We start from the raw sequence: 19,073 nt of genomic DNA on the forward strand, positions 1-19,073 counted from the left end.
CCTAAATATAGATAAATTTAATATTGTAAAGATGTCAATTACACACATATAGTTTTACACAGTCAATGCAATTCTAATCAAAATGGTAGCAGATGTTTTCATTAAATTTGATGAGTAGATTCTAAAATGAAAGCCCCCAGGGCAAGAAGAACCAAGATATTTCTGAAGCATGAGGCAGAGGGGTGGGCTTTATCAGAGATCCAGATTAAATGTGGCATTATAATAATTACGGCCATGTGTGGTTGTTATGGAGGCCCGTGGAAGGGGGAAATCAGTAAAAAAATTAAAACCTATCATAATTTGTGGGTAAGTTAGATACAGCTGAAAAAAACAAGGGAAAAGAAGGACTTACAGGTACAACTTGCCAAAGTATCTATTCTGGGAAAAGTACACTGTATATTCCATCTGAATCATAGATTTAAAAAAAAACTGCAAACAGATCAAACATACATATTTCAGGACCAAAATGTACAAATATTAGTAGAACTATAAGGAATTGTTCTTTTTGACTTGAGTTAAAGATGGATTTGTTAGGAACAGAAGGATTCTTGCCAAAATAAGCCAAGACTGAAATATTGATAATAAAAGACACTTATTTATTTATTTATTTATTTATTTATTTATTTATTGTAACAGGGTTTCTCTGTATAGCCCTGGCTGTCCTGGAACTCACTCAGTAGACCAGACTGGCCTCAAACTCAGAAATCTGCCTACCTCTGCCTCCCAAGTGCTGGGATTAAAGGTGTGTGCCACCACCTCCCAGCTGATTTTTGTTTTCAAAAGATACATTACAGGGGGTAAAACTGGTAAGCTATGTGTATAGCTAAGAGGACAAGTAACAAAATATGCTCTGAAGTATATCATATAGCAGGAGAAAGGAGGGTACAACCTACTCAAAAGCCAAGCAAATGCTGAGAGGAGAACAGGGAAGGGAGCATGGATGAACATGGTGAGGAGGAGAGTCTACCCCATTCATGATCTGGGTATAATCTCGGCCATAGTCAGGAAGATAGTAAGTAATGTCACTTGATGCTTACCTGGCCAAGAGGAGCCTGATGATAGCAAAGATAGACAGGTATTAAAAAATCATCACGGTACTTGTATTTGGCTTTCAGTCATGTAAACTGACTAAACTAGTTTGGAAAACTGTTTGGCTTTGTTGGGGGGGCGGAGCTTGTGGAGAGGGATATTACAGTAAATGTTAATTTACTATAACATATTACATTACATATTAAATTTACTATAACATACCCATTTTCTAGATACACACACTCAGGGGAAACATACACACACACATGGATAATTAGAATGAATATATAATGGTACTCTTGTCAGTACTGGGGACTGAACCTGGGACCTTGTAAATACTAGGCAGATGCTCTAGCAGTGAGCTCATTATGTTCAGCCATAAACTCACTCTGGAGCCCAGGCACACCTTCAGTTTATGATTCTTCTGCCTCATTAACCCCAAGAGCTGAGATTTCAGGCCCATGTCACCTGCCCTGAATGGATGGTGGTCATTTCAGTAAGCTGGTAAAAATGACATCCTGGAAGGAATCCCCAGTATGTTAAAAATACACATTACTAAAATAAGCAAGGGAATATTAGACAGTAGTTAAGATGAATGAACTGCAACTACATTCATCAATAGGGAGGCATGGTAAGACTATAATCTAGAATGAAAATGCTCCTCCAAAAGATTATATAGAAATGTATACAAATTACAAAACTATATAAATTGTGAAGGAATTATATAGAGGATTCTGAACACTGTGAGAAGAAGAACGAGTTGAACAGATATAAGTACAAGCATGTACTTCTGTAGATAACAAGTAGATAAAATGCCAGATGTCTAATAAATAATGTACTATTCGAGAAAGAATGGATGAAGAAGAAGTTCACACTATGAATGGAAAAGAAGGTCACACACACAGCAATAGGGGAAGGCTTTCATGAAAAAAGGAGTAAGATTAATCTAGTTTTGGGCACTCAAGTGGTAACCTGTAGGGGCCTGTAGGTTCCCTAGAGTACAACTTCCTAATTAATAAAGGTGGAAACTGAGACCTAACATGGGAAAGGGCTAATTCAAATATGTCATTTACAAACAGCACACGCAAAGTGAATATTACTTTCCTTTGCTGATTAATTCCCAATTGGAGTTTCAGTAAAGGTTCATGTTAAAAACATGCCTAGGACAAGATGAGAGACCATGAGAGCAATAAGCACCTTTATGACAATTTAAAGGACTCTGAAGGGCCCCTAGGAAAAAGTTGGTCAACCCCCATAGTCAACCCCCAAAGGGTCTGATCCACTGGTTGAGAGTTGAAACCTTAAGGAAGTAGACCAAAGTTCTTTGCATTGGTACCAACTGTAATGGAATTACTTCTTCCTTGTAAGAGCACAGTAAAAGGTAATGAAGAGAAGAGAGCCCATTGGGTTTGGATAGGAGAAGAAAAGCCACCTGCTATTTCCTAAACAAGGACAGAGATTGATATATTCGGCATGGGTACCCCACTCGCGAAGAATCAGGAAGGAGGCACTGCAATAGCACGAGGTTAATTTTTTAATTGAAACTAGTATACTAGGGTCACTCTGTATTCGGAACCAGAGCGACCCCGAGGAAACAAAGCTCTAAGTTTTTATACCATTTCAGAACAGAGTTTTACAGCTTACAAAGTGGGCTAGTTACAGTTTACAACATAGGCTGGTTACACTTTATCTTCTTTATTGTTCTTTAGTTCCTATTGATCTTTCTCCTCCAGGTGAGGATAAGATACCTGTGATGCGCAGGAGGGGTGGGGGAAATGCTCTCTCCAGGGGATGTCTCCTGGAAGCGTGCATTCCTTGGGGATGACTGTTTGCTCTGTAAACTCTTCTAAAACCCTTTGTCTTAAGGATAAGTGGACCTTCTTGCTTTCTGGTATTTTTATGAGGTATTACCGTTTTGCTCAATTTCTACAACATAAGCTGGAATCAATCACAGATTTGAATTCCAGCCTCCAGGGACTCTGAGCTTCCACCTGTCCTGGTAGTAGATGAGAACTTGCAGCTCCTCTTCATTTATGTGCTGAACACTGAAGGGCTCTGACCAAAACAAACAGACAGGGCTGCTGGTTAAAAGTGACACATTCATGCAGCACTGCCCAGCCTGGCAGAATTCCATAGGCATGACGAGGTAAAACACCAGACATGAAAAGAGAACAACCTGTGATGTTTAAAGAGATTCTCAGCAACTTAAATACTGCCTCTGGGCAGTGTATTGAAAGGACATGGTCACCAGAGGAAAGGTTCCTTCATTAGCCATGTGACTGTGACCAGGAGGGTCCCCTACAAAGACTCTGGCCCCATGCAGTGCATCAAAACGCAATTCCATAGAAAAAGCATAAAAGAGCCCATGCTGGGCAAATACAGAGACTAACTTTATGTTCATCCTTCATCTCTCCTGGTGATCTTTTTTTTTTTTTTTTTTAAATCTGAGATTTTCCCTCAGCAAATTTCTAAATGATATTACGACAAGAAGCCCAAGAGTTGCAACTGGGAGCCTCTTCAGATGATGGAGCATTTATCCCAAGAGATCAGTGTCCTCTCCACAGTGACCTGGGGGGAGGGAGCTGAGAAGCTGAGGATTGTGTAAGAGTAAACACTTCACATAGACACTGGGACAGATGTGAATATGTTTATAGTCACACTAGCAACCACAGAATAAACTCACAAAATACAAATTCTTACACACACACACACACACACACACACCACCACCACCACCACCACCACCACCACCCAGACACAAATGCATTTGCATACCTATTCAGCATTCCTGTGTACTGGCACCTACTGTTAACAGCTGAACTCAATGACTGATATCTTTTCTGGACCACCTATTGCCAAGAGAATTATTTTCTGTCCTTTAGCTAACACACACTGTGCATCCGATGTCTCCCATCATGTTCCCTGGCTCCATCACAAACATCTATGTTGTAATAGAAGAAAAAGTGTGCCCAAGGCAAATATAAAGACACCCTTGATATGCTGTAAGGAGTGGAACAGGCGGCTATAATTGACCCACTTACATAAATGTAACTTAAGTGGGAACTTCCCTTCCCTCCCTCCCTTCTCACTTCTTCCTTCCTTTCTTCCTTCCTTCCTTCCTTCCTTCCTTCCTTCCTTCCTTCTTTTGAGACTCTGAGTGTCAGAAATCTGCGTTTCCAACCAGAGCTGTTCCTAGTAACAGACCCATCATCCTCCCTCTCATCCTCAGATGCCTTGCTCTGTCTAGGGCATCTACCCAGAGATGCCTACATTTTTAACATCGTGTCTGGAATCCTATGAGAAGTGAATGGTGAGCTGAGGGCTCAGGTTAAAAAGAAATGGCTTCTAGGCATCTCAGAGTCCTGGCTTTTAAGAGTTAGGGAAGACCTCTAGGCAACTATTAAGTGTTGTGTACATGTGTATCTTTCTTAATTTAACAACAACAACCCCCCAAAACAATAGAACCAACTTCTGCTATCTAGGAGGTGGGGGAGAATCATAATGAAGTCTGTGGGGAGCCATAGCATCCAAATTATAAAGGGATGTTGTTGCAAACATCAGACACACAGGATGTCTCCCTGCCTGCTATCACTCCATACCCTATTCTTGTGGTAATCTTGAGGGAAAGAGGCCAACTAGGGCTTTGCAAATTTAAGCCTTAAACTACAAAGTCTAGCTGTGAGTAGGCAGTAAGCTGGCTCAGGTGTCTGCATCCAAAGGGGATGATGGAGCATAGTGCAATAAGATGGACTATGGAGTGAGCCAGGGTCCAGGCTGTTTACTTAGCAGGTCCCTCGTAGGACAGTAGAAGCTAGGTTTCCTTCTTTGCATTGTGCTTCTTTACAACAAGCAAGCAAATACTCTCAGATCCTGTAGTTAGAAACCTCCCTCCATAAGAAATCCTTAGCTATTTGGACTGCAATGAAGCCCATCCCGAAACCCACTCATTTGTCTAGCTATCTCATCATTTATCTACCTACCTTTTCAAGTCTATGATGTGATATTTTTTAAAGGTGCCTTTCTTCGAACAGTTTTAGTCAAAGCCAAGTTGAGCAGGGAGTTTCTCAATGGGTAATACTTATCTTTAACCAGACTTAAACCCCTAGATTACTCAGACAAAATTTCTTCATACCTCATGTTAAGATATATACATTCATTTAAGGAATGTTAATTTAGTATATATTATACACAAACTATTATTTTGAGTCTCCAAGACACATTTGTTAGAATTTCTTATAGGCTCCACCCCACAGTTACTGGTGACAGCCAGGTATGCCTGATTCAGTATAAGGGGCTGTTTGCCCCTCTTCACTCTCTTACTTTCTTAATTTCTTAATCTCTTCCCTCTCTTCCCTCTCTGACCCTTCTCTCCCCATTCCCCCCACCTTACTCCTCTACACACTTTCTACCTGCCCTGCCCTCCATCTCTGCCTCTGTCTCTACTCCCTTCTCAACTCCCCTTCCCATGCCCTAAATAAACTCTATATTATACCCTTTGTATGGCTGGTACCTCAGCGGGGGAGAGATGTCTCAGCATAGGCCTGCAGAGGCTTCCTCTTCCACCTCACCATATCATACCTCTACCAAACATATCCCTGGCTTGTTTTTTTCCTTTTGTAAAACACAACAGCAGTAATATAGCAAATGAAAATACCCTACATTAGTCATGTCAAGTCTAAAGGTTGACAGGGAACCAGAGAGCTAGTGTTGAAGTTCAAGTCTGAAGGTCTGCGGGTTGAACCCCTATTGTTCACGAAAGATCACCTTTCACTCTACCCAAACCTTCACCTGATTGGCTGAGGCCCCATTCATATTATATGTCAATCTGCTTTATTAACAGTACACTTCTCTAGCTAATCTCATTCTAAACACCACCACGAGAGCATGTGTGACCACACATCTGGACATTTTGATCTAGCCAACACAGAAAATCGGAAGTCACCATCATCGTCATTGTGCTACCAGTCCAACAGCTTGGATAAGGCTAGACAACAGTATGTCAACAAATTGAAGATGATCTCTAAAAAGGCATTAAAGAAAGTAAATGGCTGAAGAAAGAAACTGGAGGGACCAGTTTAGGATGAAGGGCCCTAGAATGCAGGAGGCCAAGGAACAGGATGAGCATGATAAAACTGTCCATGTACTGAGAGTGGGCCATGGATGGGATGCAGACAATCCAGGCATCCGATGACACTCAGAATAGCCTAGTGGAAATGGGGCAATTTGGCCCGGCCTGGGACTATTTAGGCAGGAGGAATGATGGAACTTTCTGGAAGAAGTCTTTGTACAGCATCTAGGATAATAAATAACCCTCATATTTCTGGCAAGAACAACTCAAAAGAATCAAGAGGTTTCTTTTTCTAGTTACCAGCCAGGCTTAACATACTCCACAGTGGTCTGCATTCTGAAAATGTAGTATCCTAATTAACATAGATCTGGCTTAAATTATTCAAATTCGGGCTTATGGTTATATTAGTCATGATTCAGCTGATCCCGTTCTACCTCCTGTCCATCTGGAAGGTATCACATCCTCCCTCCTGTGCCTCTGTGGGCCACAGATAAGAAAGCCCAGTGTTGATGAGACCCGAGTGCTTACTGTGGTAAAGCTAAAGAGCAGGAGGTGGTACATGCATTCATCCAGATCCAGTAGCTTCCTCTTTAAGTACTTAACCCTGAACTTACACATAGCTGGCCACCTCTCTCCATCAGTTCTATCTGTTCCCATCCTGTTCAAAGCTACCCTGCCTCAGAACTCACAGGGGCCTTCTGGCAGTGCATTTGCTTAGCACGCACGTTGCTTTCTGGGGCCCCCGATTCCTGTTCAGATTGAATCCAGCCATCTGTATGCTGGAAAAATATTGACAATTCTCCGACCTATCATACCTTTGCAAGACGCTCCCACACAAAAATGCTGTCTTGTTTTATTGAGGCAAAGTCTGTGTTTTATTTAACTCTGAATGCTGGGTACCTAGAATAGCTTGCAAGATAAATGTCAATCAACTCTAGTATAATCAAGACACCCATTCCTGCCTCATTAGGGTCTTCTCATTCCCTTTAAGCTTCTCAGATTTACACACTGTAATTAGAAACTTGGTGATTTTGACTGCTAAACAGAAAGGCTTACTGGAAAGCTTCATATGTCTGAATTTTAAATATTTTCACACTTCGTTAACCCAGTTGCAAGTGTAACATCTTCTGGCCCAATTCCCTCACGCTGTGTGAATTTTATTTTGGGGCAGAGATGAGCACAATTAATTGAACTGAAACACAGATTGATTACTATTTTTCATGAACTCTGAGCAGCTTGTCTCTCAATGATTTTATTGAAGAACTTTGAGACAATTGCTTGACAGGTTTTTGCCCTCAGGTACCTGTTTCTGGCTGGAAGCTTCAGTTGGCTATTACCATGGTCTGAATTTGAGGAGTCCTAAGTGTCCATAAAAGGTGAATCAGGGTGCTATACTGTCCTTCTTTCCTACCCGAGCCTTAAGTGATGAACATTGTAATCCCACTCAGATACAAAAAATAAAATAAAGCTGTGAATACCAAGATTTTTATACTGTTAGTGACGATACTCTGTGTGGCAAAGGGGCATTCCTTAGCACAAGGCCAAATCCTCTATGCCATGCTTTCCTCAGGCAGCTATTTCCAGATGAGCTGACCATTCCTTAACAACTTCTAGCACCTCATTCTTAAGGTCCGAATGGGGAAACTTTAGAATGTCATTTAGAACAGAACTTTCTATGCTGTAGTGTACATGTGACTCATTGGGGGATCTTGGTAACAGAAGATCTGACTCCATGGTTCTGAAGCCTGAGATTTGGCACCTCTAGCATGTGACCCCATGTCCTGCTGACGATTCTGGTGTCTGGACCATTACCTGTTACTCAGGAATAAGTCACAGACACACATTCTTCATCTTCCACAGAAGTAAGAATACCCAGTGATCTAAGACTATAAAGTCATCCATCCGAACTTCCTAGAGATGCTGCTGAGAATTCTATGTTCTTCCTGCTGTGGGGAGTAGAGGTGACCACTGCTGGTTCATAGAAGGAGAACAGAGTCAGGGTGAGACTCACATCCATAATGGGAGGAAATTCCAGAAGCTAACCTGCCCAGGCTCCAAAGCTCATCAAGGTAAAAACTCCTGATTGAGTGGAAACTGTCAAGGTCTGTCAGCACTAAGAAAGAGGTGGCTAGAACAATTCTCCAAGTCTTCTGCCCAGGTACAATAAAAAAGTGAGCCCTCATCACACTTTCTTAGAAGATGCAAATGGTCTTGCTTCCTGGTGCATTTTCTACACTCACAAGACACTTGTGTACCCCAGAGTGTACTGTTCACAGAATAGTGAGGTGCTCTTTTAGGAATATGAATCTCACAGCTGGGTAGATGGCTTGGTGGGTAAGAGCATTTGCTGAACAAACATGGGGAACGGAGTTGGATCCCTGGCATCTGTGTGGAGAGGAAGGCATGGCTGCATCTGCCTGAAACCCCAGCATTGAGAAGAGGAGATAGTGTCTTGGCTTGTTGGCCAGTCAACCTAGGCAAAAACAAAACAAAAACAGAAAACAAACAAACAACAAACAAACAAACACCAAGATGCGCTCCAGGTCCAGTGAGAGATGCATGCTTCAAAGGAATTAGATAGAGAGTGACAGATATCTCATATCATCTTCTGGTGTGTGTGTGTGTGTGTGTGTGTGTGTGTGTGTGTGTGTGCCTCTGTAATGACATTTTTGAGAATTCTGGAATTTGTATTTCTTTAAAAATCATGGAAGTATTCTAAGAATATGTTCTCATTTTAATCCCAGATATGGGGCTATGGGGCTGCTTCAGACTGTCCACAAGTACCTATGATTTGCCTCGTGCTCTAGCAGAGGTGTGGTTTTACCAGCAGCAGATAGCTTCCTTGATTGTGTGACATCTAGAATTCTGAGAACTTTTCAGAGCTTATATAAGTGTTAGCACTCTGAGAGGTGTGGTTGGTGGTTGGTGGTTGTTTGGGGAAGTTGGCTGCAGTGTGGTAGCCTTGGCCAAAGAACAAACAAAAGGAAAGTAATTAGATTTGGGAATCTTCCTAATTCCTTTCTCCCCTCTGTCCTTGTCTCTCTCCTATCTAGTGTTAGGAGGTGAATACCTGGGTAGGGGTGGGGATAAAGGGTTGGAAAAGAAGAATCCAGACCAAAGTAGCCCAGACCAGCTACAGGCCTGTTTGTCAGACATGCCAGTCACTGCTACTGCAGGGCTGTTGCTCTGCTGGGTTTCTTTGTGTCCTCGCTGCTTGGCTTTCCCAGATTCTGCTCAGGTTAAAGGCAAACTTACTGCACAGGGGTTTATAACCTTTGTTTTGCCTGTGACGTGTATTTATTTATACCTTAGTTCTTACACAGTTGAAGCCTAAGACAGTTTGACACTTTCAGATTATAAAATAGAGACCAAAGTTCAGAGACAGAATGGTACTTAATCAACGTCACTTAGATTTAGAATTGGGGGTATAGGACTGTTTAAGGATAAATCCAGAGTTTGTTGTATGATGTGGATTAAAAGGGGGAAGAACTTTTAACACTGCGCGGACCCACTCTGTTTAAGATATATGGTTTTAACAATGGAAAAGAAATAGTCTTTCTCTTTTTCTGTCTCTCTGTCTCTGTTTCTCTCTCTCTCTCTCTCTCTCTCTCTCTCTCTCTCTCTCTCTCTCTCTGTGTGTGTGTGTTTGTGTGTGTGTGTGTGCGTATGTGTGTCTATGTGTGCGTGTACACTTGAGCATGTGCATACTTTGGCTTTGCAGAGTCAAGGTTGAGCTGTATGTAGAAAGGCATAAACAGTCTAATTTTTCTTCCATTTGTGTCATCCTATTTTTTTCTGTAACAAAAGTATTGTCTTTGAGGCTAGAAGACAATGCTTTGTAATTTATGGGTTTCTCTCTGGAAATTATAGTGAGATCCTAATTTTAAAAAGCAAATTGGTTTTATTTAATTAAATTTGGAATTTGCACCATAAACACATTTTGCAATTTATGTCTCTAAAAGCAAGGACCCCTATTTCCTCTCAGAAGCAAGGTTGGCTTGAGCTCATAATGGAAGGAACACCACCTCTCTTTGCTCAAGAGGGCATACTCTTTGCTCAGTTGCAAAATATTTTCTAAAAAGCAGTGTTTTCTAGAAAAGAGCTTCTCAATTTTTAATGCCCATATGATTCTACCAAGGGTCTAGTTAAACTGGAGATTATGACTCTCCAGTTTATCGATAGGGCCTAACATGTTGTCTCTCTGAAGTCACCAGGTGATACAAGCCCATGGACTACTCTGTGTTATATCAGAGTCTGCCCCTGAACTCAGGAGACAGGGATGTGCATGTCATCCTGGCTATATGACCCACCGACATGTCACATTGCTATTCCTCCACTTCTTCATCTTTATGCTATGTTTTTTTTTCCAGTTGAGAAGCCTGCAGTCCTAAGAGCGTATCTGATGAACCATAGCCCACTTACCAGGTAATGAGCTAAACTCACCTTCTGATCTGTAATTTAAAATTCTTACAATGCGTGGGCCCCATTAGCTTGTGACATGTACCATCACACTCATGTTTACCCACAGAATACAATGGACTAAACATATAAATTCCTTCCTAGATTCCTTCACAGAATCCCCCAAAAGGTTTGGTGTGTTCCCAAAAAGCTCATGGTAATATCAGTGAACTTTAAACTTAGGGCCCTGGTTCTCTATAATCATAGCCAAGAAGTTACTTGGAAATATCTCCACAGAGCCACTTCCAAGAGTCCATCATGGAAATAGAATCAGGTCTTTGAGACCCCACAAGGTGGATGGTTCACAACTAAATAAGACAGATAAGGTATTCCATCTTGTTCTCTTCGTTGTGTCTAGTGTTCCAGAGTGTACCTCACACAGATGCCACAAGTTCAGAAGATATTACTCATGTCTAATTCACAATTGTTTCTGCCACCTTCCCTGACCATCTAGTTCTTTATTCTAATCACAAAACAGCAAAGCATTGCTTTGCTAGTTAAGTGCAATAAGGAGCCCTGTGATACAAAAAAATTGATGTTGCTCTTAAGAAAGAAGTCTGTGTTGAGATTCAGGCACAGGTCCAAGACAGTGGATCCTAGTGGTTTCCAAAATAAGGTAAGTGTAAGTACAGAGCCTTTTCATGACCAAGTCACCATCATTTCTAATGAAAAAATAAGGCAATTGTCATGAGCTATTCATAAAGCTAAATTCATTCAATTTCAGAGTCTTTTATTCTGAAATGATATCCTTTTATATTTTTGGAATTACATTTTTAAATTAAATGTTAATAAGAGATGGTAAAATAGCTTATGTATGTTCCTAAAATCTTTTCAATATTCTTGATCCATGAATTATAAACCCATATACTTCTAGAATGGAGAAATTTCTTATGATAATACTACCACTCCCTAAATCATGGATCTTTCCCCTTTCTGCATAAAGAACAGGCTGCTATGCATAATAAATTTCTTTCTGTGTCTCCTTCTGTCAATGTCTGTCTGTCTATCTATCTGTCTCTTCCTCTGCCTCTCTCTCTCTCCCTCCCCCTCTGTCCCTCTTTCTCTTTCTTTCTCTTTCTTGTAGTCTCTACAATGAAAAGCACACAACTGTGAATTACTGTGAATCAATATGATTCATGTTTTTCTCTCTTCCCAGATAATGTTTTGACCTCATCCTTAGCCAATTTGCCAAGATAAATGCTTCTCCTGTAAAAAACACAGGAAGAAAGATTTTCCTCTGTGGCCCAAGAAGGTTCAGAGACATTAGGGTGCTTATATTCCTTCTTCCAAATGCTAACCCGGAGGTAGCATTAAGCTCCCCACACTTTCTAAAATAAAGATGTTGGATAGATCTTTGGAGGTTAGGTGTTCAGTGAGACAAGGTGTTTTCTGTTGTACATGGTAATAATTTGTTTCAGAGACACTTGAGGACCACCCATGTCTCTAAAAAGCTTATGAGTTCATTAGACCAATCCTTATGCTTCATTGTAAAATACTTTATAATGCCTCCAGCTTCCTCCCTGAGCCTGCCCTCTATAGGTGAATGTTTTCTCATGGATAGTTAGTGATATAAACATTGCTGAGTGAGGGTGGGGAGGATTATTAACTACTAGTTGGCTAACGATATTATATTTTGGACACAAAACAAATTACAACTCAGGAACCTTTTACCCTTGAAATGAAGAATAACCCAATGCCCTGTGTGTGTGTGTGTGTGTGTGTGTGTGTGTGTGTGTGTGTGTGTGTGTGTGTGTGTGTGTGTGTGTGTGTGTGTGTGTGTGTGTGTGTGTGTGTGTATGTGTGTATGTGTGTGTATACACACATATATGGGGTGATTCACCATGAGCATTGCGGTTTTCCATGTAGACTTTATAAGCCAGGGCTCATGTTTCAGCCTGAGAATCCCTGAGCTTTTTGTCTCTTCAGATGTGCTATGGTCTGAAGCAGTGGTTGGCATCTTCAGTGTTCAGATAAGACATCAGGTCTAAAGAGAGGAGGGGTCTACCAAGGGGAATCTGGGAATGTGAACAAGCTTATTAGACACAAGGCCATTGCTTTTTAAACTTCATCATTCATGCCTCTCACCTGTGTCACTCTGTTTTTCTACTCTATCCAGTATTAGAAGCTCATAGTGTCTCAGAACACAGCAATGAAAGGAAATTCAATCTTACCCCCATGCTGGTCCTAGACTTAGGTATTAGCCTGTGTGGAGATAGTTTTGCTTTTGTCCTGCAATGGCCTTCAATATAGCTTAGTTTACCATCTTCAGGTGTTTGTTTGGTATGTGTGTTCCTCCTGAATATGGTCTGTTCCATGTCTAATATGATAAAGCTTTGCTGACGGGTGGGAAGTATTATGAACTACCAGGGAGCTAATGATATAATAGGCTTTGGGCACAGAGCAAGTTAAAACTCAGAAATCTTTTACTCTTAAAACATAGTAACTATAGGATTTTCTCCAAAACCCAAGGTCTAATAACACATGTACACACATGCACATACAAACACACACATGACAGTTCATAATCCTCCCCATCCATAAGCAAAGCTTTATCATATTAGACATGGGATAGAACATGTTCAGGAGGACCACACCCACCAAGCAAACACCTGAAGATGATAATATCTATCTATCTATATATATATATGATAATGCATATATTATTTACATAATATATGGAGTGATTCACCAGGAGCATTGTGCATTCCATTGTGCAAGTTCCATATGAACTTTAGCTTCTGCATTCCAGGTGTGGGTCTTCTCTTGTACATCAGGACAGTCTGATGCTTTGAACTATTGACCCATTTGTAGAAGGGATCACTCCTAACCATGATCATGTCAATGCCTGGTATGTCCACATGCATTTGTCTTTGGGATGATCAAAATGGTCCAACTCTGTTCCCTACTTGTGTCTAACTCACCTTTATGCCCTTGAAGGAACAGGTGTTCACTCATGAGCCAACTGAAGCAGCCCAGGAGCCTCCTTACCTCATAGAGTGTAATGACCCCATTGGTCTCATTGGGAGGTTTCCACTGGATGTAGATCTTCTCCTCAAAGGGCCCCCCTTGGATGGATTCGAGAGGAACAGCTCCTGGAACTACAAAAGGGATATGTTGTAAGTCTAATATTACCTCCTGCATCATTTCTTGGCAGATCCACTGGCCAAGACAGAGTCTAGTAGAGTTTCTAAAACATACTAGTTATCAAATATTTTAGAACTGATGGCTGATACTATCTCTGATCCATCTTCTTGACTGTATTTTTGTAGAACAAAAAATAAATGGCCATGGAGGATCTGTAAATGAATAAATATGGATGTGTTTTGATAAATCTTTACTTCCAAAGACAGTGAGATGGATTTGACTCGTAGAGTGACAGCTTTTCATTCCCCTATTAAGCAAACTCACTGATGACGTGAAGCAAATCAGACAAAGGATATAAGTAGGCTCTAGTCAGCTTTAGGAATGTGATTCGATGCATGCAAAATGGATTTGCCATCATTTTAATAATACATTGCTTGGGCCCTGCCAAATTTTCTCCAACTTTAGAAAATGCTTTCTCCGTTTCTTAATTTCTGGATCCATCTTTAACCATATACCCAATTAGGAGAACTTCATCTTGCTCCAAGAAGTCAGCTAACTCATAATGCTGCTGAGTCTCTTAATCCCTGGTTGGGTAGATGCTTAATATCCACTTGTTGGTTGGATAAAGAGGTTGATGCATGACTTATGCCAGTATTTGGCCCTAATGAGCCCACTTTCCCAGGGACTGCTTCAGTAATAGGCTGGTCCTTCCATCAGTATCTTCTGGTAGGATCCAGTATCCTCACACAAGAGTCCAGAAGATGCTGAGCCAGAGAGTAAATGCTTCCCCAGACTTCCACTTATAAGCCCTTGGAGAATAAAGAATTCATGTAAATCATTATCAGATCTTTTTATACTTCAGCATTATAAAAGCAGGTACTCTCACAAGTGCTTATTCAGCTTTATGAAAGCAAGTACTCTAAGTGCTTACTCATCATTCCTAAGTGCTTACTCATCATTATAGAAGCAGGTACTCTTACTAAGTGCTTACTCTTTGATTGGAATGTTACATCCATTATTTCACTTAAGCTACAAAACAACTCTGCCTAGTCTGTATTATCCTCTTCATGCTGATAAAGGAAATGAAGCTGTGAGAATTAACTAACCCGGTCAAGGTCGCTGCACTCTTAAGTTGTGAAGAGGGGGTGGAACACCTGTCTCCCAACTTCCAAGCATACACTCTTAATCATCATGCTCCAGCTCTCTAAACAGAGCCTCAAGCTTATGCTGCAATCAGTTCCCCATTGTCAAATTAAAATGCATTTAGCTTTTCTCATTATGGACACGATGCGCATAATTTGTTGATATTAAGAATATCCAAAAAGATCTTCAGGTCTGTACCAGGCCATCTGAACACATGTTATAGTTTTCAGTTTGTATGATTTTTTTTTTTTAAGTGGGACGCCTGAGTGTGTGAACTTGTGGGTCTCTATTCTTGTCCCTTCTTCTTGGACTCTCTTCCTTCCAGTGGTTTGCCTTGTCAAAATTTGATTTTTTTAAAATCTTATTTTATTTTGTCATGTTTTTCTGTTATCTCTTAGAAGCCTATTCTAATGAAAGACAGAAAGTGAATGGATCTGGAAGGGAGAGAAGGTGAGGAGCTGGGAAGAGTAGAGAGAGGGAAACTGTAATCAGGATATAATGCATAAGGGGGACAAAATCTATTTTCAATAAAAGAGGGAAAAGGAAAAAAAACACTGAAAAAAAAGCAAAGCCAAAAATTTTAAAAGAGAATGAACAAAATCACTGACATTCAAATCCAAGCATAGTTTTCCAGTATTTCATGGATATATATGTACACACACACATTTTAATATAAAAATGAATTTACATTTTTTCAAAATGAATCCATACTGTGTATGTTTGCATTTTTACTTCTATTATAACTAGACAAATCACAGACATGAAAAATTCCTAAGATTTTGCAGGCATGGTAGTACACACCTTTAATCCTAGTACTTCATAGGCAGAGGCAGGTGGATCTCTGTGAGTTTGACTCCAGCCTGGTCTACAGAGGTAGCTCCAGGACAGTCAGGGCTGTTACAGAGAGAAACCTTGTCTCAAAAACAAACAAAACCGAAACCAAAACCAAATAATTCCTAAAATTCTTAGGTATTTTGTTGGAATACTTAATGACCTCTCGAGGTAGGTGACAGCATTAGGGGCACAGCCACTGCCTCCTTTTATTGAATGTTAATGATGGTTGGAAGGTCTGATGACCATGGCTAGCACTGGGTTAAACATGCTCTTCTCAGTTACCACGCAAAGTACAGGTTTCCTTATGAGATGTTCATATGTGCTTTGTTGTTGAACCTCCTTCCCCCATTTTTCTGTCCCTGCTGGCACTCTTGTGCTTCCTCTTCCCCTATTCCACTTCCGAGTCATGTGTGTTCTGTTTCCTGCCCTGAGTCCCTTAGTTAAAACCTGTATTTCCCCTTTTGGGGTCCTCTTTCAAGTAGCAAGACTCCTACCAAAACTCCCGAAAAATGCACACCTAAAAATTAGAAGCTGAGAGCTATACGTGAGAGACAACATGTAAAGGGATTCTAGCCAGCTCAAGCATAGCAAAAATGGCTCTGGTAGGCCCTTCCCTTCTCCGCCATTCCCTCTGCCTTGATAAAAATCATTAGATTACATTCCTAAAGCTAGCCACCAAGGTTGATTAACTTTTTAGTCACTTAAATCTCCTTTGTACAAGAACTTATTCTTGGGGTTCCTGGGCTGATACAGTTCCTGGGCAACCTGTAATATTTGAAATTCTGAGCCTGGGTCACCTCGGCTAATATAATATTTTCCAGCTTCATCCATGATCTTGCAAATATTACAATTTCATCTTTCTCGATGAGCACTCTTATAAAGAATCCGCATTCAACTTTGCTCATGTCTTCAAGACAAATCTGTGGCAATTAATTTACTAGGCCCAAGTGGATCAACTATCTTATTTTTAGGGATTTTTGACACATATTACCAGATTGCCTCCCAGAAAGTTTATATAAATCTGGGCTCCCAACAAAAGGACATGCCTAGGCCCAATTTCTGCCCACACTGACTATTTAAAAAATTAAGTATATGTGTCATTTTTAGAATACTGGAAAGCACAACCTTTTTTTTTTTTTTCACTTTAATTAGTCATTTGCATTGATTCTTTGGAGAACATGCTCTCTATACCCTGGGCTCACCTTTCTGTAAGCGTCTTCATTTTTACTCATCTTTGTCCTAGCGATTGTTACTCCAATCCACGTGTGAAGACACTAAAGACACACTTACGTTTTGCATAGTTTACAAATACTTTTGTTTTGTCAGATTTTCATTTGTGTTTTGAAGCTGTGAGTTATGTAGAAGCTTTGGAAATGAGTCAAAATACTCACTGCTTCTCCCCTACTAGCTCTTGCTCTCTGCAAATATATCTTAATGTGACCAGGGGACTGACTGCTATTAACATTAGAGATCTACAAATAACAAAGAGAACTGTGGTCAAATCCTTTTAAAGCCTGTGATCCAGGGAGCAGACACGTGTTAAGTCACTACACTCACAGATAACTTCATTCAAGTTATTATCAGCACTCTCAGGTGAGGCTATGTGGTACAAGGAGAACAATAGACAGAGGCATGCTAGGCCAGCAAGCCAGGATATTGAATGGGAAGTAAGTTAGAGTTGATGGATATGCAGAAGTATCTAGGGTAAATACAAGGAATAGAGGGAGTGTGGTGGATAGCTTTCTGAGGTCAAGGGTGGAAGGAGAAAAATCAGTTAGGAAGTCTGTAGTCATTTTGGAGACAAAGGATGTTAGGATCAGGGCAAGGAGTGTAGAAGAGAAATGAACTGTAGGAGATTTCTGTCAGGCTAAACCAGCGTGAGTTGATGGTGATAGATGAGGGTAACTGTGATAGGATGTATCAGGGAGACCCAGCACTGCTAAATAGAGCCCGCAAATCAGACTGTTATTCATACAGAGAAGGTTCTTAAGGGATGACTAGTTTTGGAGAGGAATCTGGTGAGCTCAGCTTATCTTTGACTTGGGTAAATATAGAACATCCAACCAGAGTGGGTGAATAGCCTTTGGAAAGGCAAGACTGAGGCCCATGTTTGGCTATTGAAATCATGTCCTAGAAATAGGTCCAGCAGCAAGAGTATAGACAAAAAGGGGGATGGAGCTCTCAGACTCAGCTAAGAGAAACTGGTCTCAAGAAAGAGGAGGAAAAGTAGGACATTAGGAGCCATAGGGAACCAGGACATTGAGTTGTCACTACAGCAGTCATAGATGAGTTGGGAAGGGATTGATTAGCAGTGATGGATATGGCTGAATGGGCAACTCAGAAGTGGCCTAAAAGTTACTATTGAACCTAGTGTCCCAACACTTGTGGCCAGAGTAAGCATACTTTAGGGATACTGGTTGTGTAACATTACCTGGAGAGGGCTGAAAAGGGGCTGAAGATGAAGTGGTAGGACCAAAGACCTTTCATTGTAATGGGTAAGACAGCAGAGGTGAGATGTGAAGCAAGGGCAAAGGCCATTTCCAAAGATGGGGGTGGTGGTATCCCATGGCTAGGGTTGCTAAAAATAATACAAAAGGGATCACATGCTGGAAGGGTAAGAAAGAGAGAGGGGGCTGACTTGGGAGTCCCCAGAAAAGGTATGAGCAGGAATGGTTGGGCAGAAGTCCCCTTCCTACTCTGAGAGCTGGAGAGGGGACAAACAGATGGAGCTGCTCAGGCACGGAGCTTCAGTATCCTAATGGCTTTAATTTTTCTCAGAGAGTTGGAGATAATCTGTCTTCCAGCAGTGCAAGAAATTAGGAAGAGTGGAGATGGTTTAATCATTGGGGAGTGAAATGGAGAGGAAGGGGGTTTCTGCTGATTCATCTGAAAGCTTGTCTGAAGATGGGAGAGGTGTGGCTAGTGGAAGAGGGCCTCTCTGGCTGGTAGCCAAGGGTTACTTGGTGAGAAAGTTTGTGGGATGGAGATGGATGGGAGTTTGTCTGATGGAGGTCGTGATGCTGAAACTCAAGCTAGTAGCACTAGGCTTTCCAGGGGAGAGCAGATTATCTTTCTCATCACAGATCAAGCAAATAAAAAACACCAGTGAGTAATTATTATGGCTTTTTTATGTTACTGCCATTTTTCTTTCTATCTAAAACTGCCATCCATCTGGAATGTATTTTCTACATTGTATGTAGTAGAAATTTACCCATAATTCCTTGCAATGTTCTTGGGACAATTACTTGGCCAGTGAAAACTTTCCACTATGATTTAAAATGCCATCTTTCCACGGTGGCTTATTTTATACCCCAGCGTATGTTTTCAGCCTTCACTGAGTCATAGCTCCTACTATGACAGTATCTCCCTGTAGTTCAGGATGACATCTTTTAATATGCAGCGGGGCAAGGTCTTCTCTTTCATTATTATTCCCTTTCCATGTTTCTGGGGTACAGTT

The 19,073-nt window shown here is 40.9% G+C and overlaps 1 protein-coding gene across 23 annotated transcripts in view; it reads right to left on the reverse strand.

Moving 5' to 3' along the window:
- Window positions 1-19,073, reverse strand: part of Ptprt (protein tyrosine phosphatase receptor type T) — a 1,176,099-nt gene that overhangs the window by 415,342 nt on the left and 741,684 nt on the right. For all 23 annotated transcript variants that reach the window (XR_004119009.1, XR_004119008.1, XM_031372635.1 and 20 more), the window contains exon 9: window positions 13,544-13,653. Coding sequence is in view for 21 of the 23 variants with exons in the window: in XM_031372635.1 (XP_031228495.1) it covers window positions 13,544-13,653 (110 nt within the window). In the remaining 2 variants the exon portion in view is untranslated. The remainder of the gene's footprint in view (window positions 1-13,543; window positions 13,654-19,073) is intronic.

Source organism: Mastomys coucha, unplaced genomic scaffold (genome assembly GCF_008632895.1).
Source record: "Mastomys coucha isolate ucsf_1 unplaced genomic scaffold, UCSF_Mcou_1 pScaffold15, whole genome shotgun sequence".
Lineage (NCBI taxonomy): Eukaryota > Metazoa > Chordata > Mammalia > Rodentia > Muridae > Mastomys > Mastomys coucha.